This window comes from Triplophysa rosa, linkage group LG16 (genome assembly GCF_024868665.1).
Source record: "Triplophysa rosa linkage group LG16, Trosa_1v2, whole genome shotgun sequence".
Lineage (NCBI taxonomy): Eukaryota > Metazoa > Chordata > Actinopteri > Cypriniformes > Nemacheilidae > Triplophysa > Triplophysa rosa.
This window is the reverse complement of record NC_079905.1, coordinates 21,247,298-21,269,570: the sequence shown is the minus strand read 5'-3', so window position 1 is coordinate 21,269,570 and position 22,273 is coordinate 21,247,298. Positions and strand designations below refer to the sequence as shown.

General features: G+C 36.8%; 2 protein-coding genes across 7 annotated transcripts in view; both read left to right on the top strand.

Annotated features, from left to right (window-relative positions):
* The first annotated feature begins 4,504 nt into the window (after positions 1-4,504).
* seh1l (SEH1-like (S. cerevisiae)) lies at positions 4,505-11,640 on the top strand. 5 transcript variants are annotated; one of them, XR_008964490.1, is made up of 10 exons: positions 4,505-4,741; positions 5,095-5,145; positions 5,443-5,589; positions 5,716-5,927; positions 6,773-6,871; positions 6,977-7,117; positions 7,203-7,360; positions 7,572-7,716; positions 9,658-9,755; positions 11,176-11,640. XR_008964490.1 is itself a non-coding variant. In XM_057354042.1 (9 exons), exons 1-9 carry the CDS (start codon positions 4,631-4,633, stop codon positions 9,668-9,670), a joined length of 1,077 nt encoding a protein of 358 aa, XP_057210025.1. In that variant the 5' UTR covers positions 4,505-4,630; the 3' UTR covers positions 9,671-10,726. The 5 variants fall into 5 exon arrangements, 2 of the variants coding, with proteins under 2 accessions (XP_057210025.1, XP_057210024.1); XR_008964489.1 differs by having other exon boundaries at positions 9,654-9,755; positions 11,176-11,638; XR_008964488.1 differs by having other exon boundaries at positions 9,654-9,786; positions 11,176-11,638.
* A 587-nt stretch (positions 11,641-12,227) lies between these two features.
* The window catches only part of ldlrad4a (low density lipoprotein receptor class A domain containing 4a), a 106,159-nt gene continuing 96,113 nt past the window's right edge, over positions 12,228-22,273 (top strand). Inside the window, exon 1 of one of the 2 annotated variants that reach the window (XM_057354043.1) lies at positions 12,228-12,472. The gene's annotated coding sequence lies outside the window, so the exon portion shown is untranslated. The remainder of the gene's footprint in view (positions 12,473-22,273) is intronic. The other variant, XM_057354044.1, reaches the window with a different exon arrangement.

Genomic DNA, 22,273 nt, shown 5'->3' with positions numbered 1-22,273 from the left:
TAAAGAAGAAAGTAATTCATAAAGTATCTTAACCCTTAAAAGAGCTCTTAAGGTCCAAAATTTTAGGAGTAACGAGGAGGACTTTTAAGAGACTTAAGAGTTTCTTTAGCAGCAGAGAAAATGGACAAAACACGAAAAGTGAGAAGAAATGTGTTGCAATGCATGACAATTTCCATATAACTTTTAAGGTTTATCAGATTTTTTATTTTTATTGTTTTTTTGTGGGTGTGTGTTCAACTTTTGATTATCTTGGTTTTGGTTTTCTTTTACAGTTGCTTTGATGCAATGCAAATTGTAAAAGCGCTATAAAATAAAATTACATTGAATTGAATGACAGTGAGTTAATAAGACACAACACATTAGATGTTTGTGACCGATCCTATTAGAGACACGCTAACATCTCCAAAACAGTGCAGAAATGTCATAGCGCCAGAAATAGAAGTAATCACTACATTAACATATTTAGCAACTGGAGAAATGCAGCTATGCAGCAGATATGATTTGGTTCTGTCACAACCTTATATAGTGATCACACAAACAATTACAGCACTTACAGAGACTTGTTGTGCCACTGTTCATTTTCTATCAAATACGCTGACATTAACAGCATGGTAAATAAAAAAATAAAGAAAGAATATTTATATATATACAGTGAGGGAAATAAGTATTTGATCCCCTGCTGATTTTGTAAGTTTGACTACTTACAAACAAATGAAGGGTCTATAATTTTTATGGTGGGTTTATTTTAACTGATAGACACAGAATATTTAAAAAAATCAGGGGAAAAAAATGTTATATAAAGGTTATAAATTGATTTGCATTTCAGTCAGTGAAATAAGTATTTGATCCCCTACCAACTAGCAAGAATTCTGGCTCCACAGATTGGTTATGTGCCTATATGGACCACAGATTAGTCCTGTCACTTTAAGAAAGTACTCCTAAATCAGCTTGTTATGTATATAAAAGATGCCTGCCAACAGAATCTGTATCTTCCAGTTCAACCTCTCCAACACCATGGTCCAGACCAAATAGGTTTTAAAGGATGTCAGCGACAAGATTGGAGACCTGCACAAACCTTGAATAGGCTACAGACAGAAGCTTGGTGAGAAGGAGACAACTGTTGGTGTGATTATTTGGAAATAGAAGATATACAAAATAACTATCAAATGCCCTTGTTCTGGAGCTCCCTGCAATATTTCCCCAATGGGGTAAAGATGATCATGAGAAATGTTAAAGATCAGCCCAGAACTACACGGAAGAAGCCTGTTAATGATTTCAAGACAGTTGGGAACACAGTTAGCAAGCAAAACATTGGTAACACATTGGTAACACGCTATGCCACAGTAGACTGAAATCCTGAAGCACCCGCAAGGTCCTCCTGCCCAAGAAGGCCCGCCTGGCTCGTCTTAAGTTTGACAATGAACATAAAAATGATTCAGAAAAGGCTTTGGCGAAAGTGCTGGCACTGCTGTGAGACCAAAATGGACTCCTGTGTTTGGAGGGAGAGAAATGCTGACTATGAGCCCAAGAACATCATGTCTACAGAGAAGCACAGTGTTGGAAACATTCTGCTTTAGGGCTTTTTCTCTGCTACAGGTATACAGGATGACTTCACCGCATTGAGGGGCTGAGGGACGGGCCCATGTACCGTAAAATCTTGGACGAGAACCTCCTCCCCTTAACTAGGTCACTGAAGATGGGTCATGGATGAGCCTTTAACATGACAAAGACGCAAAACATATTGCCAAGACAACCAAATAGTGGCTTAAGGAGAAGCACATTAAATGTCCTAGCCAGTCTCTAGACCCTAGTCCTATAGAACCTCTGTGAAGGAGGCTAAAACTCCAATTTGCTGAGCGACAGCCAAGAAACCTTAAAGATTGACAGAGGAGTGGACTAAATGTATCCGGACACATGTGCAAACCTGGTGACCAACTATCAGAAATGTCTGACCTCTGTGCTTGCCAACAAGGGTTTCTCCACAAAGTACAAAGTTATGTTTTGCTTGGGGATCAAATACTTATTTCACTGACTGAAATGCAAATCAATTTATAACCTTTATATAACATTTTTTCCCCTGATTTTTTTAAATATTCTGTGTCTATCAGTTAAAATAAACCCACCATAAAAATTATAGACCCTTCATTTGTTTGTAAGTAGGCAAACTTACAAAATCAGCAGGGGATCAAATACTTATTTCCCTCACTGTATATATATATTATATATATTATATATATATATATTTATATGATGTGCGTGTGCGTGAGTAGGTAAAACAGGAAAAAAGACATGTGCAATTTCAAACTAATGACCCTATACTTAAAAGCGCTCTTTTTTCCTTCTTGGTCAACCAACCAATCATAGTCTTTAAAAGACTGTGTCATACATAGCAACTGGGTCAGCCCCGCCTCCTCGCTAAATTAAAAGTTTTTGTCTTTTCCTTGCTCAGAGTTTCTCTCAGATTGGTCCTGAATCGTTTTTAAGATAAGACTCCTATGTAGAAGTTTTTAAGATAAATTAAGAGCTTTCTGAGAGGATTCTTAGAAGCTTTAAGAATACGGGCCCTGGAGATCTGGAAAACATCTGCTGTGTAAAAACATCTGCTCAACATCTAAGAAAGAGCAGTTTTACATCCGTTCTAAATTATGAACATCTTATAGATGTCTATATGACGTCTCCGAGACGTATTGCAGATGAGCAAAGTATGTCTTGCAGATGTAAATGCAGACATCAAATAGACGTGAGCCAGATGTATGTGTGCTATCTGGGAAACTAGAAACAACATCAGAGCAATCTGTTTATATACCAGTATCTCTGTCCTCTCTGCTGCAGATGATACAGTGTCATAATTGTTATGCTGACCCGCCATACAGGGCATACAAATACGCTGTTGGTCAGTACGGCAGAAAATCTCCAGGGCCCGTATTCATGAAAAATCTTAGCGCAAAGAGTTGCTCCTAGTGACAAAATTCTAAGAAAATTCTTAGAAATGTGGGCGTTTCCCCTTAAAATGACAGAAAAAATCCTAGTAAAGAAAAAAGTAATTCATAAAGCATCTTAACCCTTAAAAGAGCTCTTAAGGTCCAAAATTTTAGGAGTTGCGAGGAGGACTTTTAAGAGACTTAAGAGTTTCTTTAGCAGCAGAGAAAATGGACGAAACACAAAAAGTAAGAAGATATGTGTTGCTATGCATGACAATTTCCATATTACTTTTAAGGTTTATCAGAATTTTTTTATTGTTTTTGTGTGTGTTCAACTTTTGTTTATTTTGGTTTTGGTTTCCTTGTATAGCCGCTTTGATGCAATGCAAATTGTAAAAGCACTATAAAATTAAATTAAATTGAATGACAGTGAGTTAATAAGACACAACACATTAGATCGTGCAGGGCTCATGTTTGTGACCGATCCTAGAGACACGCTAACATCTCCAAGACAGCGCAGAAAATGCCATAGCTCCAGAAATAGAAGAAATCACCACATTAACATATTTAGCAACTGGAGAAATGCAACTATGTAGCAGAGATGATTTGGTTCTGTCACAACGGTCACAATCTAATCACACAAACAATTACAGCCCTTACAGAAACTTATTGTGTCACTGTTAATTTTCTATTAAATACGTTGATATTAACAGCATGGTAAATAAAAAAAGAATATATGAAGAGTTTGGTTCCAAAATGAGATACTCCGTTTTAAAAAAAAAAAAATCAAAAATCATGTTTTTTATTATGTTATCGTGTTTTTATTGTCTTTTATTGTGTTAGTTAGCTGTATTTTTTAGTTATTATGGCTTAAATCAAAACAAACCAACTGCAGTTTGAATGATATTAATTGGAATGCACAATAAAAAACATGATTTTTGATTTTTTTTAAAAACAGAGTTATCTCATTTTGGAACCAAACTCTTCACTATATATGTGTGTGTGTGTGTGTGTGTGTGTGTGTGTGTGTGTGTGCGTGCGTGCGTGCGTGCGTGCGTGTGTGCCTGCGTGCACGTGAGTATGGTAAAACAGAAAAAAATACATGTGCAATTTCAAACTAACGACCCTATACTTAAAAGCGCTCTTTTTTCCTTCTTGGCCAACAAACCAATCACAGTCTTCAAAAGACATAGCAACGGGGTCAGCCCCGCCTCCTCAATAAGATAAACGTTTTTGTCTTTTCCTTGCTCAGAGTTGCTCTCAGATTGGTCCTGAATCACTTTTAAACTAAGACTCCTACGTAGAAGTTTTTAAGCTAAATTAAGAGTTTCTTAGAGGATTCTTAGAAGCTTTAAGAATACGGGCCCAGGAGTTTATCATGTTGAGGGCAGATCATCGTCACTGTGTTTTTAGCTAAAGCAGGTCTTGGGGTGAAGCAGGTGTGCTCTGCACAAACATCCATTACATACAAGTCTATTTTTTTTTAGATCAGACGATAACAAACAATTTTATTTCTAAAACGTAATCATGAACATGATTAATTCCTCCAATCCAGCAGGGGGTCGTATTCCGCGAAAGCGCTTAACATTCAGCTGAGAAATATGGCGCCTGTACGGTTCATCACTTATTTCTGCATATTTTATATGATTATTTGATAACTTCCAGAGGTAGTAGTTGAGCACGATATCAAGAATTATTTGTACTAGAAGATGTTCGTAGTGAAAAGTATCGCAGCGGATCATAAAGATCTCATTCACGATGTTTCTTATGACTTTCATGGTCGGAGGATGGCGACGTGCTCCAGTGATCAAAGTGTCAAGGCAAGAAACCATAAACACTTTCAATACGTTAGGCATGCACGTATACCATTTATATGCATTTAAACGTCAGTGAGCTGCAGACTTGGACAGCACCAAAAATGCTAAAATGCCCAATACTTGGAAATTAGTTGGGATATTTTAGCCTTTTCAAAGTTGCAGTGTACAGTAGCAGTCTTCGTGAGTTGAGTGCAGAAGTCTTATTTTTAATACGTAAAGCGTACAAGTGATGTTCAGATTTCAACACCATTTCAAATATTCGCTATTCTGTTCATTGTGTTCAGACAGGTTTTGCTTCTGTTGTGTTTTGTTATCAGATTTTAAACACATGTTCTGGCTTTTCTGAACTGCTGTAGGTCTGGGATAAAGATGACAGCGGAGAATGGCACTGCACTGCTAGCTGGAAGGTGTGTGTTTTCTTTTTGACTTGTTGTGAAATGAGTTCACACAGGCAAAGACACTGTAATATAGACCTTACTGGAATGTCAGATTGAAAAAAATGTTTCATGTAAGAACAGATCTTTTTTGTACCTATATTTGGACAACTTCGCATGATTGAAAAAGCAGCTTTTAAGACAAAACATCCTAAAATAAATGCAAATTGAAATAAAAAAGACACGGAAATATCAAATGGATAGAATACAACCAAAACCTACATATTTGATTTTTAAAGTTTTAAACTGTATTTTGTCTGTCCGCTGTAGACTCATAGTGGATCCGTGTGGAGAGTGACATGGGCGCACCCTGAGTTTGGTCAGGTGTTGGCGTCTTGCTCATTTGACCGCACTGCAGCCGTATGGGAGGAAATAGTCGGCGAATCCAATGACAAACAGCGAGGTCAAAGTCACTGGGTATGTAAGATAAATCACTTTTTCAGAATATACTTCACACAGCTTTTGAATTTGTTTCCATTTTACCATCGGTATTTCTGAAAAGCTGAAGCAGTGTCGCGGTTCTTCTATTGAATGTGTGTTCAGATAAAGAGAACCACGCTGGTGGACAGCCGGACATCAGTAACTGATGTGAAGTTTGCACCGAAGCACATGGGTCTGATGTTGACCACCTGCTCTGCAGATGGTGTGGTGCGCATCTACGAAGCGCCTGATGTGATGAACCTCAGTCAGTGGTCCTTACAGCACGAGATCTCCTGCAAGCTCTCCTGTTCCTGCATCTCCTGGAACCCATCCAGGTCTCATCATAGCTCATACACCAGTGCTTCTCAACTGGTTTGGCCATGGGACCCACATTTGGCCATAGTCATCAAGCCACGACCCCCATATATATATATATATATATATATATATATATATATTAGGGCTGTCAAACGATTAATCGTGATTAATCGCATCCGGAATAAAAGTTTGTGTTTACATAATATATGTATGTGTACTGTGCATATTCATTTTGTATAAATAAACACAATAACATACACATACATGTATATATATTTAGAAAATGTTTAGATGTATTTATTTATATTTACCAATAAATTAAATTATATATAAGCATTTATACATTTTTATATTTGATATTTTTCTTAAATATGTACATGTGTAGTATGTGTTTATAAATACAAAATTAATATGCACATTGCTCAGACATACATATATTATGTGAACACGAACTCTTTGCATCTTCTGGATGTGATTAATCGCGATTAATCGTTTGACAGCCCTATATATATATAAAAATTGTTGTTAATGTTGTTTCTTTGATTGTACATTTCGACCCACCATTTGAGAAACACACACTACCCAAAACATAACTTTAGCAAGTGAAATTATACAGTCTTATACAACCTTTAGGAATGTGACACTGTTTATGGTTTAATTGTAACCGTCAAAACTTCTTACATCCGATAAGACACAATTTGTCATAGTTGGGCAGATAGTAACTACTGTAATATTGACTAAAATGAAATGGACCTCAGCAGAAAACAAAATAAATAAATAATATATAAAGCCATTTCATTTCTTGAGTGTTATGTGCTAACCTGTATATGAATTTCATCATCTTTACTGTTCTGGCCATTAGCTCTCGAGCTCATCCTCCAATGATAGCCGTGGGGAGCGACGACAGCAATGTGACGTACGGTGGCAAAGTGCAAATCTATGAGTATAATGAAAACACCAGGTATGAAATTCCCCTGTTTTTATTCGTTTTAATTTTGTGCGTCTGTTAACTGTTACGAGCAGGTTTCCGGTGTGTTTCTAAAGAGGGTTTCTGTTAACCATACAGGAAATATGCCAAAGCGGAGACGTTGGTGACTGTAACTGATCCCGTTCATGACGTCGCCTTTGCTCCTAATCTCGGAAGATCCTTCCACGTGTTGGCAATCGCAACCAAAGATGTCCGCATTTTCAAACTCGTACCACTTAGGTGACGTATCTCAGTTGGTAACGTTAAGGCCTTAGCAAGCACACTTCTTTCATGAAGATTGCTTCGTCTTGTGTGTGTTTGACAGGAGAGAGAGCACCAGCAGCTCTGCTCCTACTAAGTTTGAGGTGCAGGTGATGGCTCAGTTTGACAGTCATAACTCGCAGGTGTGGCGCGTCAGCTGGAACATCACCAGCACTCTGCTGGCTTCCTCTGGAGACGACGGCTGTGTGAGACTCTGGAAAGGTCAGTCATCAGCTCGGTCTGCTTCCTTCCGTTCAACAGCTAATTCAAATAAGAGCTTTTAACATATTCCTTTTCAGATCCTGATTATCGTGTGCTTATCAGTTTGCTTCTTTCAAATTGACCTCAAAACGATACCAGGTCCCAGCTGAAAATTTGGTTGTGTACGAAACGTTTTGGGAACTGTTTGTCACGGTCTCTGTTAACTGTGCAGCCAATTACATGGACAACTGGAAGTGCACAGGGATCCTTAGAGGAGACGGGAGTCCGGTGAACGGTTTTGGACACGCGGCTGCTCTTAATGCGGTGGGGGTGTCTGCGGCGGGTCAGCTGCTTGTCGGGGCAGCTTCTGCTGGCAGGTACGTGATGCTGGTGATGTGATTTTTATCGCAGCCGTATGTAGTGGTGAAAAACTGAGGTTTATTGATTTTACTTGATGTTTGCTAACTGCAGACATTTTTTTTCAACATTTTAACATCCAGAAGTTGTTTAATTTGCTGTGTGTTGGTATTGTGCCTCAGGCCTCTTGTGTTTTGTGTATTTAAACTCTGACAAATTACAAACCCACGTTAAGTATAATGTCTGCATTTTGTGCTTTATTTCATAACTGGAGCTGTCAGTAGCTTGACGCATTCACCCTTTGTCACTCACACTTCTCTCTTTACATGTAGTCAAAGCAGGAGACAAGTTTTTTAAACAAGAGTTGTAAGAGTTAAAGTGATAGTCGACCCATCATTTTCTCATCGTCTTGTCCTTTCAAACCTGTATGATTTTCTATCTTCTGCAGAACACAAAAGAAGATATTTGAAAGAATGTTGGTAACCAAACATCGATGGTACCCATTCACTTCTATTGTATAGACACTAACCAACACCGCTGTTGTTCGGTTACCAACACTCTTCAGAATATCTGAATGGGAATAGTAAAAAGATTTGTGAACTGACTATGTAGTTTCTGTTACACATTTGACATTTGTAAATCGTATGCAGTGTTATGGATTACAAACACAATATATTTAGGTGTGTATATGACTTTGTTTCTTCAGCCGGACGCAATCTGAGTCATTCTAAAAGATGGTCTGGCTCTTCCCAGCTTGCTAATGGCATTAGATAGTGTCCCACTTTTTGAAGCTCAAAAATGCGCATATATACGTCATAAAAACTAATCCATATGACGTTAGGGGGATCTTAAATATCTTTTGAAGCAAAACGATACGTTTGTAAGTAAAAAGGATTCATATTATGAGTGTATTTTTCCAAGATAGATCGCGTTAGATGAGAACACTACACGCAAAAGTATGTCAAGGATGGTTCTGTATTGGTTCTGAAACATGCAAGTGAGATTCGTCTTTGGGGAATGTGACGCCAGTGTGCCGCCATTACATGCCATTAACGCAGTCTATCTTGGACAAATACGCTCAAAATATTCATCCTTTTTACTCACAAAAGTATCGTTTCTCTTCATAAGACATTTATTAATCCCTTGGAGTGGTATGGAGTAGTTTTATGACGTACAGTATGCACTTTTTGGAGCTTCAAAAATTGGGCCACTATCTAATGCCATTACAAGCTGGAAAGAGCCAGACCATCTTTTAAAATGACTCTAGATTGCGTCCTGCTAAAGGAAAAAGTAATATACACCTAGGCTGGCATAAGGGTGAGTAAATTATGAATGAAAATGAATTTTTGGGCGAACTATTCCTTCAAGAACAAAACCGAAAGGTGTCTTTGTTTTTGTCACAGCTGCAGGTCCGTATGGCCTATTCATACTGCAAGTTCATTGAATATATTTTTTTATGAAAAATATGAGTCTGACTGTATTGAGTGCTATTGATCACCACTGATAAATTACTCCAACGTCTGAAATATGATGCATTAAGATATTATAGCACTAGAGGGCAATACTTGTTGAATCTTTACATGGACAGAATGTACTTATCTGCTGTATGTTTCAAAGAACCCTGTTTTTACTCTAATATTAATCTCATTTATTATTTACTTTGTTTAAATTAAATTTGCATTGTCAATGCCCATAATTTTATATTTCCAAAGATTTGAATATTTTTTAACTCTTCCTGTGATCATTTAATGTGTAGTGGTCTTTATATTAAAGCGTGAAGGCATCGGCAGTATCAGTTTGTACCTTTCAAAGTTTTTAAGTTTGTAGTGAAAAAAACATATTATTTTTTGTACAGTTTATACATGTTACAGTGAAACATTGTTATTTGCATTTGAGAATTTCTGTTTGTGTTTGCTGTGTTGTGGATGACGCATAACCTTTGTCTTATTTTTAACAGAAAGAAAGCACAGCTGATGCCTGGCTAATGGCGTAATGTGCTGCTTGCTGCATGCACAGGATTGGACAGACTGACCCCTCACCTGCACTGTGTGTGACACCTGTACGCTCATCCAACTACTAATCCAACAAGAGTGTGTGTTTTCTTCAGCAAATTATGTTTTCTATAATTGAACACTATTTTACTAAACATGATAACCCCAGTCTTAAGATTATATGATGTTGTAACATGGTTCAGTATTATTTATTTGACAACAGTTGAACTTTTGGTAATTTCTCAAAACTGATAATAATGTGCGATGTGCATACTACCAGGCAATTTTATATCAGGTTTGCAGGAATGTCAGAATTATATTATATATCGAAAATGAAGCATATTTGTTATTTTAGTACTTTTCCTATTGTGACATTCTCTACCATAATTAATTTAGATATAGCTATTCTAATTTTTTAATTATTTGAGGTGAAATAAATAAATTGCCAATTATTTACCAGTATTTTCATATATTCTGTATTCTGAACAGTAGAGGTAGGCATTGAGCGATATTCAGGCCTTTTCTGCTTATGCTGCGTTTAAGATGCAAGGGTTTAGGATATTTCCCACCTCAACCTGGAAATAATTTCTGGAACGGCACTGTTTTATTTTTTATCAATACTTGTAATCTTTTAATTTTACTACATACTTCTAATGTTACTTAATCCAGCTGTTACTCCCGGGTTCGTGGTTGTCTTGAATGCAGCATGAAACCAGTCTTCAGATATGCCCCGGCAACGTTTTTTGTCACTAGGCTACCTAGTCTGGGATATATGCACAAATTGTTTTTAGTTTAAAAAGTATCTTTTGTGTTGTCCATATTAACATATCACAAATTCTTCATATTTATCGTAGTTTATCAATCACCGAACCAGTGTAAAATCAAGGTCTTGTATAACTGGGTGAATTTCATGGGAGGACTGGATTTATAGAGATGCCAAACATCAAATCTGTACATTTATTAGTTGGAATTTAGTTGGACAGATTTTGAAGGAAGTAATTTAACTTGTCTCGGCGTAAAATAAACTTTTTCAGTTTGCCACGTGTTGTCTGAGTCTTGTGCTTTGACTTGAGTACTTTTAATGTTCGTTTTGAAGTTTTATGTGAAGAATTGTACGGTCCTCTTTCAAGAAGACGTTGTAAAGATATGAGTTGGTCTGAGAAGAGATATTTATCACAAAGAACAAAATACCGTTTCAGTCCCGCACAGACCAAGAGCCTTTTGAAGAAGAAAGCAATTATAAAAGTGCAATAGCAATGTTGTCAAGACCTCAACAAATGCTGTTCATTACAGGAAATAAGTTTTAAGAACGAGCCAAATTATATTTAAAGAGATTCTTTTTTTTAAAGCTGTGGCCATTAAAATGCACATTTTTTAATGATTTGCCTCAATGTCAGATTTCACGCAACTCTTGTGGTTGTGTGTTTGTGTTGTGGATGTATCTCATTTATTTTGCTTATTTCGTATCGCATTTTCGTATACCTACAGGTATTTCTTTCCTCATCTGGACTCCCCCAGAGCTGGATCTCGACTGGCCCACCTCCTGCCTCCCCCCTCTCTCATCGAGCGAACGTACGATTCTGATCCCACCCACGCTCTTCAGCCACGCCATCGATACACGGCGAACACCACCAACCAACCCAATGAACATGACTAACAACTCGACTTCTAGTGTGCTTTTATATGCTGTCAGTTGTGCTCATCAGCCTGAATGAGGTCAAATATGATGAATGAGTGTTATCTTTTTATTTTATTTTTAAGCATCAAAATCAGTTTTCATCGTCCAGGTAACATTTCACCCCAGAAGAAAAAAAAGAATTGATTATAATGTATATTCTTTTGTATAATCTTTTATTTTCATTATTAGTTACTTCATTTGTTTGACCATGTCTATTTTCAAAAAGGCCACGAAAAGAGCCAGAACTGCCGTAAATAAAGTATCATTTTCAATTGAGCTTTATTTCTATGGCGCTTTCACAATTGTTCCAAAACAGGTTTACATGAAACACATTTTATTTAATAAATGAAAAATAATGAATACAAATTATATGGCAAAGATTTAGTCAAATGACTCTGAGTATGTAATTTTGCACATTATGTTCTGAAAGTGAATCAAACACTTAAGTCATGATTATTGAGTCCTTCTGGGACATGTTTCCCCTCTTCTGTATCTGTGGCAGATGTAAGTGGCCAGAGCTTTGGCCTTCAGGCCGCAGACAGAGAATATATTGTGGCCTGATTACACACCTGTCAACCCTTTGGCCATGTCTGCATTGCTTTGGCAAAGACTCAAACAGAACCACACAGTAATAGCAAACTTGCTTGTTAAATCCCAGCCAGGGGGTCAGCTTCTTATGTGAATGAGTCATTTAGGAGGGTCAATGATAATCCCCCCCAACTGCTCCTTTCTACTGACGTCTTTACATGCAAAAACTCCATCATCTTCAACAATTTCTCTGTGTTTTGTTATATATACAGTACATAAACATACTCGTATAGTCATGTTTCATTAGGAAAAATATATATCCATCGTAGTCAGTGAGTCAGGCGTACTCCTGTCCTGCAGATGTCGCTGCAGTTTGCTGTAAATGACTCATGTAGGGAGAGAGAGAGAGACAGAGGGCTGGACTGACTGGAACACAACGGGAGTTTGTGCTCTGCTGAGTTTTTGGCCATGAGAGTGAGACAGTCAGTCTAGACGCTGTTGACAGGCTCGTCTGGAGGAGAGAGAGACAGACGCGTTCCTCTGCGGCTCTGTCTTCAGCGACAGCACGCGCTTTCCAACGTAAGACATTTATATCTCTGATACCAACTTGTTGTCTGTCGTCTTTCAGCAGTCGTAGATGGTGAGCGTGCTACATTTCTGCAAGAAAAAGCAAATGTAGTTGTTGCAGGCAGTCGAAATGGAAAAGACCAGCGGCGCGTTCACGTTCTTAAAGGGGCCGTTACGAGTTAATTAGTGCGAGACTGCGGTGTTTTGCGGTTAAATTGGCACATATCTGTTTGTTTGGCAACAACTCAAGTAATGTTAATTAAAAGAGTGTGCTAAAGCTAAACTTTTCTGTAAGGCTCTGGTATTCTGGTCTAATTAAAAGTTACTCTGGGCATGCGCACGGGGCTGCGCAGAAGGTAGAGCATACTTAGAAATATAAGCAGATATTTGTGTATCAAAAGCATTTTCCTGCCACACAATATAATAACTCGGAGGCTTTCGGGATGGTATGTTGTTACTTTTGTAAAGAAAAAGGCTAAATATCCCTGCTGAAAAAATATGAAAACGTTTTCTGTTTTAAATCCCATTAAGAACTGTCATCAGCTGTTTACTGTTAAAACCATTACAAAATGTTTAATGTAGTGTACATTTGGTATTATTCTAGTAGGATTTCATGAGTTCCCATCAATAAAACTCAAAACAGTGCTAGTAGAGACCAAGTCACTCACTGAGTTATATAATGTATGCATGAGGTAAATGAAGAGTCTGAGAAATAGAAGGTCAGGCAGAGTGCATTACATTATTGGATACAGTATTTCCAGAATGGCTTGTGTCATTTTGACATTTAATTAAGCTTTTACATGCTGTTGTTTCATTTGACATTTATGCATTTGGCAGACGCTTTTATCCAAAGCGACTTACATTGCATTGTATTATACATTTGTTTCTGACTATGTGCAATCCCCTGGGATCCAACCCATGACCTTGGCATGGCCAGTGCCATGGTCTAACCACTGAGCCACAGGAAAGCTAATCGTTTCATCGTGAATACACATAAAGAAACCCAGGGGTCAGTACCCTGCTAAAAACTCAGCGAGAAGTTCATCACAGAAACTCTTGTTCTTGTTTAGTGTACCGGCCCCTGTTATGCTGTTATGCATAAGCATTTTTGTTGCATTTTAGGTGCTGCAGTTGGCCGTTTTTCGTGTTTTCACTTGTTTTTTACACCACAGTGTTTTACCAGTGACCTTATATTGTTGCGTCCAAACAGCCACAAGCCATTGAAGAGTGAAAAACAGCTGATAAAAAGCGCCAGCTTTGACTAGAGTTGCAGTCCAGTTTGGAGCGAGTATTACACAGTCCTTTGAATCCTGCCACAAATACGTTGATAGAATGACTCACTCCTTCAGTATATTTATGGAGCTCATTCATGCGTGGTTTATGTACTATAGTATTGTAAATGGATCTTTATGGCTGTAGGTTTGTCAGAAAGAAACTGACTTTTATAACTGAATTTAAAAATACATTTTACGTAATATTTTTACTACAACATAAAATCGCTTAAAGGCAAGAAACTGTAAGTAGGTGATTCTCACAAAATCCTGGTTTTAAGACCAGGAACAAATAATGGAACATTATTTTCTTAAAAACACTCACATCATCAAAGTGACCCTGGACAACAAAACCAGCCTTAAGCCCGATTCACATTTCGCGTCTTTTCCGCGCGCATATTCGTTATTTTAAATGTAGACGCACGACAGGTGCGCGCAAATAGGGGGAGACGCGGTCAATTTTTCTGGCATGTCGGCGCCGCATCGAGATGGAAATAGTTCAACTTTTCGGAGTGCCGAAAAGAGGCGCGGCTCGCGTTTTCTGCACGGTTTTAGACATGAAATGTGAATCGGGCCTTAAGGGTCAATTTTTTGAAATTAAGATTTTTACATCACCTGAAAGCTGAAAAAACAAGCTTTCCATTGTTGTATGGTTTGTTAGGATAGGACAGTGTTTGGCCGAGATACAACTATTTGAAAATCTGGAATCTGAGGGTGCCAAAAAATCTAAATATTGAGAAAATCGCCTTTAAAGTTGTCCAAATGAAGTCCTTAGCATAGCATATTACTCACAAAAATAAAATTTTGATATATTTACTGCATTAAATTTACAAACTATCTTCATGGAACATGATCTTTACCTAATATACTAATGATTTTTGGCATAAAAGAAAATCTATAATTTTGACCCATACAATGTATTTTTGGCTATTATTAAAAATGTTCCTGTGCACTTAAGACTGGTTTTGTGGTCCAGGGTCACAAATTTCCTTTTAATTCTTAAAAAACAAGGTATGTCATGTCATGTTTAAAAGCATTAGTTTAAAAACCTTTTTTCGTTTAAAATTTTTAACACCACTTTGAACATTTTTTACAAAAAAAGTATCTCATTACCATAACCATTTAAAACTATCAATCCCATAGCATATTCTGCTGATAAAGCGAAACCATGATGCCTAACTATGCAAGTTTTTATTAAACATACCTAATTTATGAACGAAGTATATGACATTTCTGAATTATATTTAAAAAAAAATTATACATGTAAAAAAAATGCAGAAAACGACCTGTATCGGTAACGAGAATGAAAAAGTCGTGTCCACAGCGTGACGAGAGAATATTTAGCTTTAAACAAAATCTAAAGTAATCTCTTAACCTGACAGCCATTTGAAAGGTACTGCTAGGCGTGTTTCTTCACATAAATGGGTGAATCTCACGAAATCTTGGTTTGATTTTCTTGAAAACACTCACATCAACAAATTTCCTTTTGATTCTTAAAAAACAAGGTATGACATGTTTAAAATAATAAATTTTAATGATAGTTTAACACAATTTAGAATTTTTTTTACTAGGGATGCACGGATACCACTTTTTCCTTTGCCGATTCCGATACCTGAATTCTAGCACTGTTTTTCTTGATCAACGTAGAATTGCATACATTTTTTATATTTTATTGCCAGAGGTGGATAGTACTTAAGCATTTTTACTTTCAAGTACATTTTAAAACATCTGTACTTTATACAGATATATATGTATATACTATATGTGTTTTTACTTTGGACAAAGAATACTTCCCTACATTATAAAGCCCCTATATGTATAAATTCCCTATAACATAGACCGCTTCCAGTGCTTTAATCTAATACACTCAGCGAGTACCGTCTTTGGCAAAATGCATTTTAAACAAAACCATAGACTATTATCCAGTGATTATGAAGAATAATGAAAACATTGAAAAGAGTAACGTCCTGACTGTTACCGGACACATGCATGCTGGATGGAGATTGACAGACAGCACCAGCGGAGGTCAGAGCTTCTTAATTATGCTATATTGCAGGAGTCTTCAACTAAAATTGCTTGAGGTCCAGTTAATGAACCCTCCTTACCAGCCGAGGTCCGGACAATTAAATACCTAAAAATATGAATATTTGTTTTTTTTATATCTATACGATGGCATAACAATGTCTGACAACAATATAATGAAGGAAAATGTGCAAAATGCCCTAATCTCTAAACCTGCACTGAACATACATTCATTTCAACATTAACAACTTTAAAAGAAAACTAAAGTGTTGTTTTCTGCTGAACTGAGATGAACAAATAGCAGCATCAAGTTGTGACTGATCATCCTCTGATAACATTTCAGCTCTTCTTGTGGCAGTTGCAGCTGAAAGGGTGTTTGTGTCATATTTTCTTTTAGTTCATGTCTTTATTTTCCTTCTAAAAGTGTTTCACAGAAGCCTCCATGCACTCTTTTCCCATCAGTAAAGGGCTTTTTATGTTTTCCTAAAATCCGCTGAATTCTTAGTGAACATTCATATATCTGGTTGTTGGGCGGTAAGTGAGTGAGGGAGGACCCGATTAGATCGCTCCTACTGGGCTTTGAGCTCATATATTTTCCGTGTCCTTACCTCGGACTGCTGCGGGTTTCTTCAAAGTGTCTATGTCTAATTTCATAATGCCATTTAAGGTTTCCAATTTTGACAACCGCAACAGACTCCGAGCAAATGAGACAAACCGGCCTCGTGCATCTCGATGCAGGAAGAATAAATGCAAATCTCTCGACCCATTAATCTCGGAAAACATGGTTTTCGGCGTCAACTTTTCTAACTTTTGAAAAGGACATTGTTTTTCAGTCACTGAGTTACATCTGTCTGCGCGCTGTGCAGCGAGTCTGTCTCGGCTCTCTTCACTCATCGACGTCTGAAGAACGTAGCGACAGTACGCATATGTTAACTGTCCGTGGCGCCGTAGGACCCAAACTGCTACTGAGCGGACCTTGATGTGCCTGCTATAAATTTGATTGCATTAGAAAATAATGTTAGGCGTTCATTTATTTATTATGTCAAAAGGCTTTGAGGTCCGGACGGACGCATCTCGCGGTCCGCATTCGGACCGGAGTCCGCTAGTTGGTGACCCCTGCTATTGGTTTATTCCTCGCATAAAGCTATCGAAATACATGACGTGGAATAAAGTGCACTATTTCCTGATTGTTAGTCAGTTTTGAAGCTTAAGAGTAACATCCACGGATAACGCAACGGATCGAATTTGAAAGAAACCCGTCAGTCCGATACCCGATCCAGCAAAAAAAGACACGTATTGGCCCCAATTCCGATCCAGAGTATCGGATCGGTACATCCCTATTTTTTACAAAAAGGCCTTAAGAATTCTCATTACTGTAACCATCCTTTAGCACAGCCATGATGCCTAAGCAGGTTTAGGACATTAATGAAGTATATTTTAATAGAAAATTATACATGTACATTTTTTAAAATGCAAAAATGACCTGTATTGGTACACAGTACAAGAGAATATTAAGCTAAACTAAAAAAATATAAAGTAATCTGCTAACCTGTAGAGTGTTGGACAAACATGGGTATTGTTTTTTGCCTCTGAACCAGAGATGATGTGATGGAACAAAGATAATGAAACTTTTAATGGATAGTTCAGAAGTACGCTTGCGTACAGATGACTCGCGTCTAACAGCCATGAACTAAAAACTTCAATTTTGCCTTCATAGTCTTCAGTGTATCTTGCAGAACAGACAGCAGGCAGTCCTTTTTTGTTATTCGTGCACATGATTTCCAACAGCAATCATCACATTATAATACATCGTACATAAATCTTCACTCCTGTGGCAGTGGTGAACTGGGGAACGAGCATGTTAGCAACAAGCCATCAATGTTCCTGTTCCTAATGTAGGGAGCCTGCTGATGATTAGGGACTAACAGACTGCTATTTTCCATATTCTTTCCTCTACATCTTTATTTTTAGCCGTTTCAGGCACTCTTCCCAGTCCACCCAGGGAGTCTCTCTGTTCTAGCTCAGGCTAAATCTCAAAATTCACCGGGTTTTAGCATCTACGGCTGTGGCGAGGAAGCAAAGGGGGCCTATCTACAGGTTCTTCTTTGAAGAATCTCAGTTTTATTCATGTATGCTCCATTAATATTGATCAGAGTCCTGGTTGAACGCATCTTTTTGCTTTGAAGGCTTACTGATGGATTAGTTTCCTGCAGGAATAATTCAACGGGCAGGAAGGGGGAGTGTTAGGGGAAGAGCCTTAGTTCTGAGTCTTTAGTCAAGGCCTAAACCAACCCAAGAGGTTCTGTGAGGATGCACAAGGCTGGCAACAATGGTTTTATCATTCTTTGAACAACTCGGAGCTGTAAAAACACTAGCATTCTCTCATTACGATATCTTATATTTATTGGAAATATTTATTGGAAATTTCCTTTGGGAGGAAAGAAAAGCATTTTCATTCTTGAAGTTGATTGGCTGGCACAGCGATCCATAAAAGTATTAATTTTTAGAAATTAAACCTATGGGCATTAATTTGTTACATTTATTAATATTCGATTTTGGAGCCAATCATTTGGACCATTAATGTAATGTGACGAATCACACAGAAAACTTACCCTCATGTCATTCCAAACCTGTATGAATTTCTTCAGTGGAATACAAAAGAAGATATTTATAGAAATGGTTTGCATACATACGTAAGTTAATGTTGGCCAATGTTGTTTGGTTACTAATGTTCTTCAAAATCAGAAGAAAGTCATACCGGTTTGAAGTGACTTTTTAGCAGTATAATAGTGTTGCTTTAAGTAGATAGCATAAATCAAACAGCCAAAATGCAGAGTGAAGAAAATATTACATGTGGAAAAGATGTTGATGCATATCTAGACAGCATATTTATTCATGGAGAATGAATTCAAGAACGGCCTCCTGCTCTCTGTGGTGACTACTGAAGTGTTGTCTATCCTCAGCTTTGTTTCTGATGCATTCCAGCTGAATAGTTCTTAAACCAGAAGTATTAGATTCGTACGCACTTCCCCAGTGAAGAGGATTTTGATCGTATTCTTACATATAGTATGTAGCAGAAATGACATAGTGTTATCGTATGCATGTGTCCTGAGAAAATGTATACACAGATCTATCAATGTTGTACTATGATTTGATGATTTGCACTAATAATTCTTATATCACATACTATGTTGGTCGGGACACAGTATGTTAGAGTTTACAGTGTAGGATGAACAGTTGGAAAGGTTAAAACTCGGATATATTTGACCAAACTAATACATAAAAAGTTAACAAGCCTTAACCACATGTTTACACTGTGTAGCCAGAGATGAACTGACCCTTCCGGTTGAGGCTGGCTTCTCTCAAGGTTTTTTCTCCAATACCAACACTTTGTAAAGTTTTTGGTTCCCAGCCACAGTCCCCTATAGCCTTTTCACTGGTCTACAGATGTATAAATAAGACAGTGTTTTGTTTAATGTTCCTGTAGATGGAACAGATCAGAGTGGACATTAGTACTGCTATATATTTTTTTGAAGAATGCTGTTTCATGTGTATAACAATACGCTACATTAGTACTCTCTGACTTTGAAGGTGAACATGAAACTTTGAGATATTAAAAAAATTATATTTAATGTAAAATGGATCAATTTAATGTGAGTCTTTATCAATCTATAAACCGTGTTTTTTTGCAGGTTGACAAAATAAGAGGGCAATGGTCATTATCATTTTAAAGATGAAAATAGGTGTACATTTTTCTTTGGAATAAACTGAATCACTGGTCAGGAACCTTAAATATACATATATATATTTTTCTTGTTATATGTTTTATTAGTAAGAAAATATTAGATGGTCAATTTTGACCAAAGTTTACACAAGCCCTTCTGTACGTCTGGTAAGCGAGCGGTCTGTAATTTGATAGTCATGGTGTGATGAGTCTGGATGACATTGCTGATCCATGCAGACATCACTCAGGCAGCTGTAGCAGTCCAGCATTCATCTGCTGACTTGAGATCAGACTTGACCTGTACGCTGAAAGTATTGAGATAAGGTTGGCTTAATGATTACAGAATAGGAATATGGGGAGAATTCTGGCACATTGCATTGCATTGATCCACTGTCTTTTATAAAGCATTAGAGGCTCGAATGTTTATTGTTGTGAGATGTTTGATAAACTGTTATCTGACATGTTAAAATTAATAACTGTCAGACGTATCAAATGCCTAAATTGCCTGCCCCATGTTAGACATTATGACCCTCCTAAGTAAGTTTGAGGAAAACATCATATAGCACTATATAGCGTACAACAATGCTATCAGTTAAATTAATATTGTAATAAGAAAATATTTGAACTATTAATCAAAAATATATTTTGTTTTACTGGGTGTTTGCCCACATTTTGTGCCCAGCCCTTTTACTGAAAAATCTTGGTTTCAAGATGTCAAACATGATTTTCTTAAAAACACTTGCATCATCACACTTCCTTTTGATTCATTAAAGCAAGGTATGGCATGTTTAAAAGTGTTTTAATGTCCGTTTACAGGAGTAGTTTCACTCGGCGGCCATGTTTGCAGCTATTTACATCATAGCAAGTCCACAGTCCTACTTGAATGGGGGAAGGCAGATACGTATTTCTAAAATCGCTGGCAAAAATCACAATTAAACAGCATATTTCCGAACAATAATAAACCATGACATGAACTGTATCATAACGTTGGTTTACTAAACTTAAATTGCGCTAAAAATCACCCTTTACAATGTAACCTCGTCTACTGCGCCTGCGCACAGGCTGGCATTTTTTTGTTATTTGAGAACAATAGTACTAGAATAATAGTTTTTTTTTCAGAATGTTTTAATTTTGCACTGTTTAAATGACAACATATAATGCACTCAGACAAATTGGGTGTTACAGTAAAAAAAGCAAAAAAATAAAAAAAATAATTAGAGCTGTCAAACAATTAATCGCATCCAGAATAGAAATTTGTGTTTACATAATATATGTCTGTGTACTGTGCATATTTATTTTGTATTCATAAAAATGTATAAATATATACATGCATATATTTAAGGAAACATTTATATATAATTAAAATTATTGTTACATAGAAATTAATACATGTAAATATTTACTTAATATGTATGTATGTGTACATGTTTATAAATACAAATTAATATGCACAGTACAGTACGGGTTTATTATGTAAACATAAACTTTTATTCTGGATGTGATTAATCGCGATTACTTATTTGACCGCCCTAAAAATAATTCATTTCTATGTTCAAATGATGCTTTGTGCAAGGTAGAGAACACAATTATGTTTATTATTATCCTTTTTTGTGTTAATTAACATGTGTAATTAAAATCTTTACTGCCATGGAATTGAGTCATCTAAGAAATTACTCCGCAAGCTCAACCTGCAACCCTGTTACCAATGTTATTGTATAAAAATAAATGTTATTTAATAAATGGGAAATAAAAGTTTGTCAGCCACTACAAACCAACATTTACTTCCAAAGAAGCTAACCCCATATTTAATAATAAACAATTTACGCAAAATATGCACCCCTCTTAGCCATCCAGGCACAGTTTTTTTATTGTTTGATAACGAACCTATTTAAACACACGAGGGTTTAAAGCCACACTTTGTAGTTTTTCGACCTTAAAATAATGGGTCTCATTCACTAAGCATGCGTATGCACAAATTTGTGTATGAAACCTGCACACAAATGTTTTCATGAACAAATCTTGATTCACTAAAACTTAACTAAAATTTATTTTAAATATATGAAAAAAGATAAGCTGAAAGCACACGTACGCAAAAATCACCAGTCTCTTTCTTACACGTGGGGTTGCCTGGAGTATCTTTGACTTTAAAATGCCATTTCTGCCAATCTCATATTAATCTTGAGTACCTATAGAGTAGTATTGCATACTTCCTATTAGGGGTGTGACGAGACACTTATCCCACGAGACGAGATGAGACATGAGACTGGGTTCACGAGAACGAGAAGAGATTTTACGAATTTTTTAAAGAAATCCTCAATGATGAAATATTATAGGGAAAATAGTCTTTTATTCGCCTTAAAAACACAAAATGCAAAAAATGCAGGCATTATAAAATCAACTTTACAAATGAAACTTCTATTTTAACGAATTCTATAATGCAGTTATAAACAATATGTTAACACTGGCAAATGTTTACAAACTCAAATGGCACTAATTGCATGAAAATGATACTTTGTTTTCTTAACCGGCCCAGCTTTTAGTAAAGAGCTGTGGCTGTTTTCTCTACTGTATATGCTTTTGCATAGTGCTGGTTAGGGCTGGGCGGAATGACGGAATATTCAGTTACCGCGGAATAAAATGTCAACCGTAAGAGATTTTTCTATTCCGTGTATTCCGCGAAATGTAAATAAGTAGGCGTGGTTAACTCGGCGCTCTGCAAATTAGGCGCTATTCTGAAAAAAACTGATGAATTAATCCACCCGTAACAAATAAACGTATCAAACATTCTTTTGACCT

What these genes read in the sequence shown, in the direction of transcription:
- seh1l (XM_057354041.1), top strand. Translation starts at nt 4,631, where the DNA reads ATGTTCGTAGTGAAAAGTATCGCAGCGGATCATAAAGATCTCATTCAC. An exon ending in GAGTATAATGAAAACACCAG is followed by an intron (nt 6,872 to 6,976) that starts GTATGAAATTCC and finishes TTAACCATACAG; the next exon opens with GAAATATGCCAAAGCGGAGA. An exon ending in CTGTGTGAGACTCTGGAAAG is followed by an intron (nt 7,361 to 7,571) that starts GTCAGTCATCAG and finishes TTAACTGTGCAG; the next exon opens with CCAATTACATGGACAACTGG.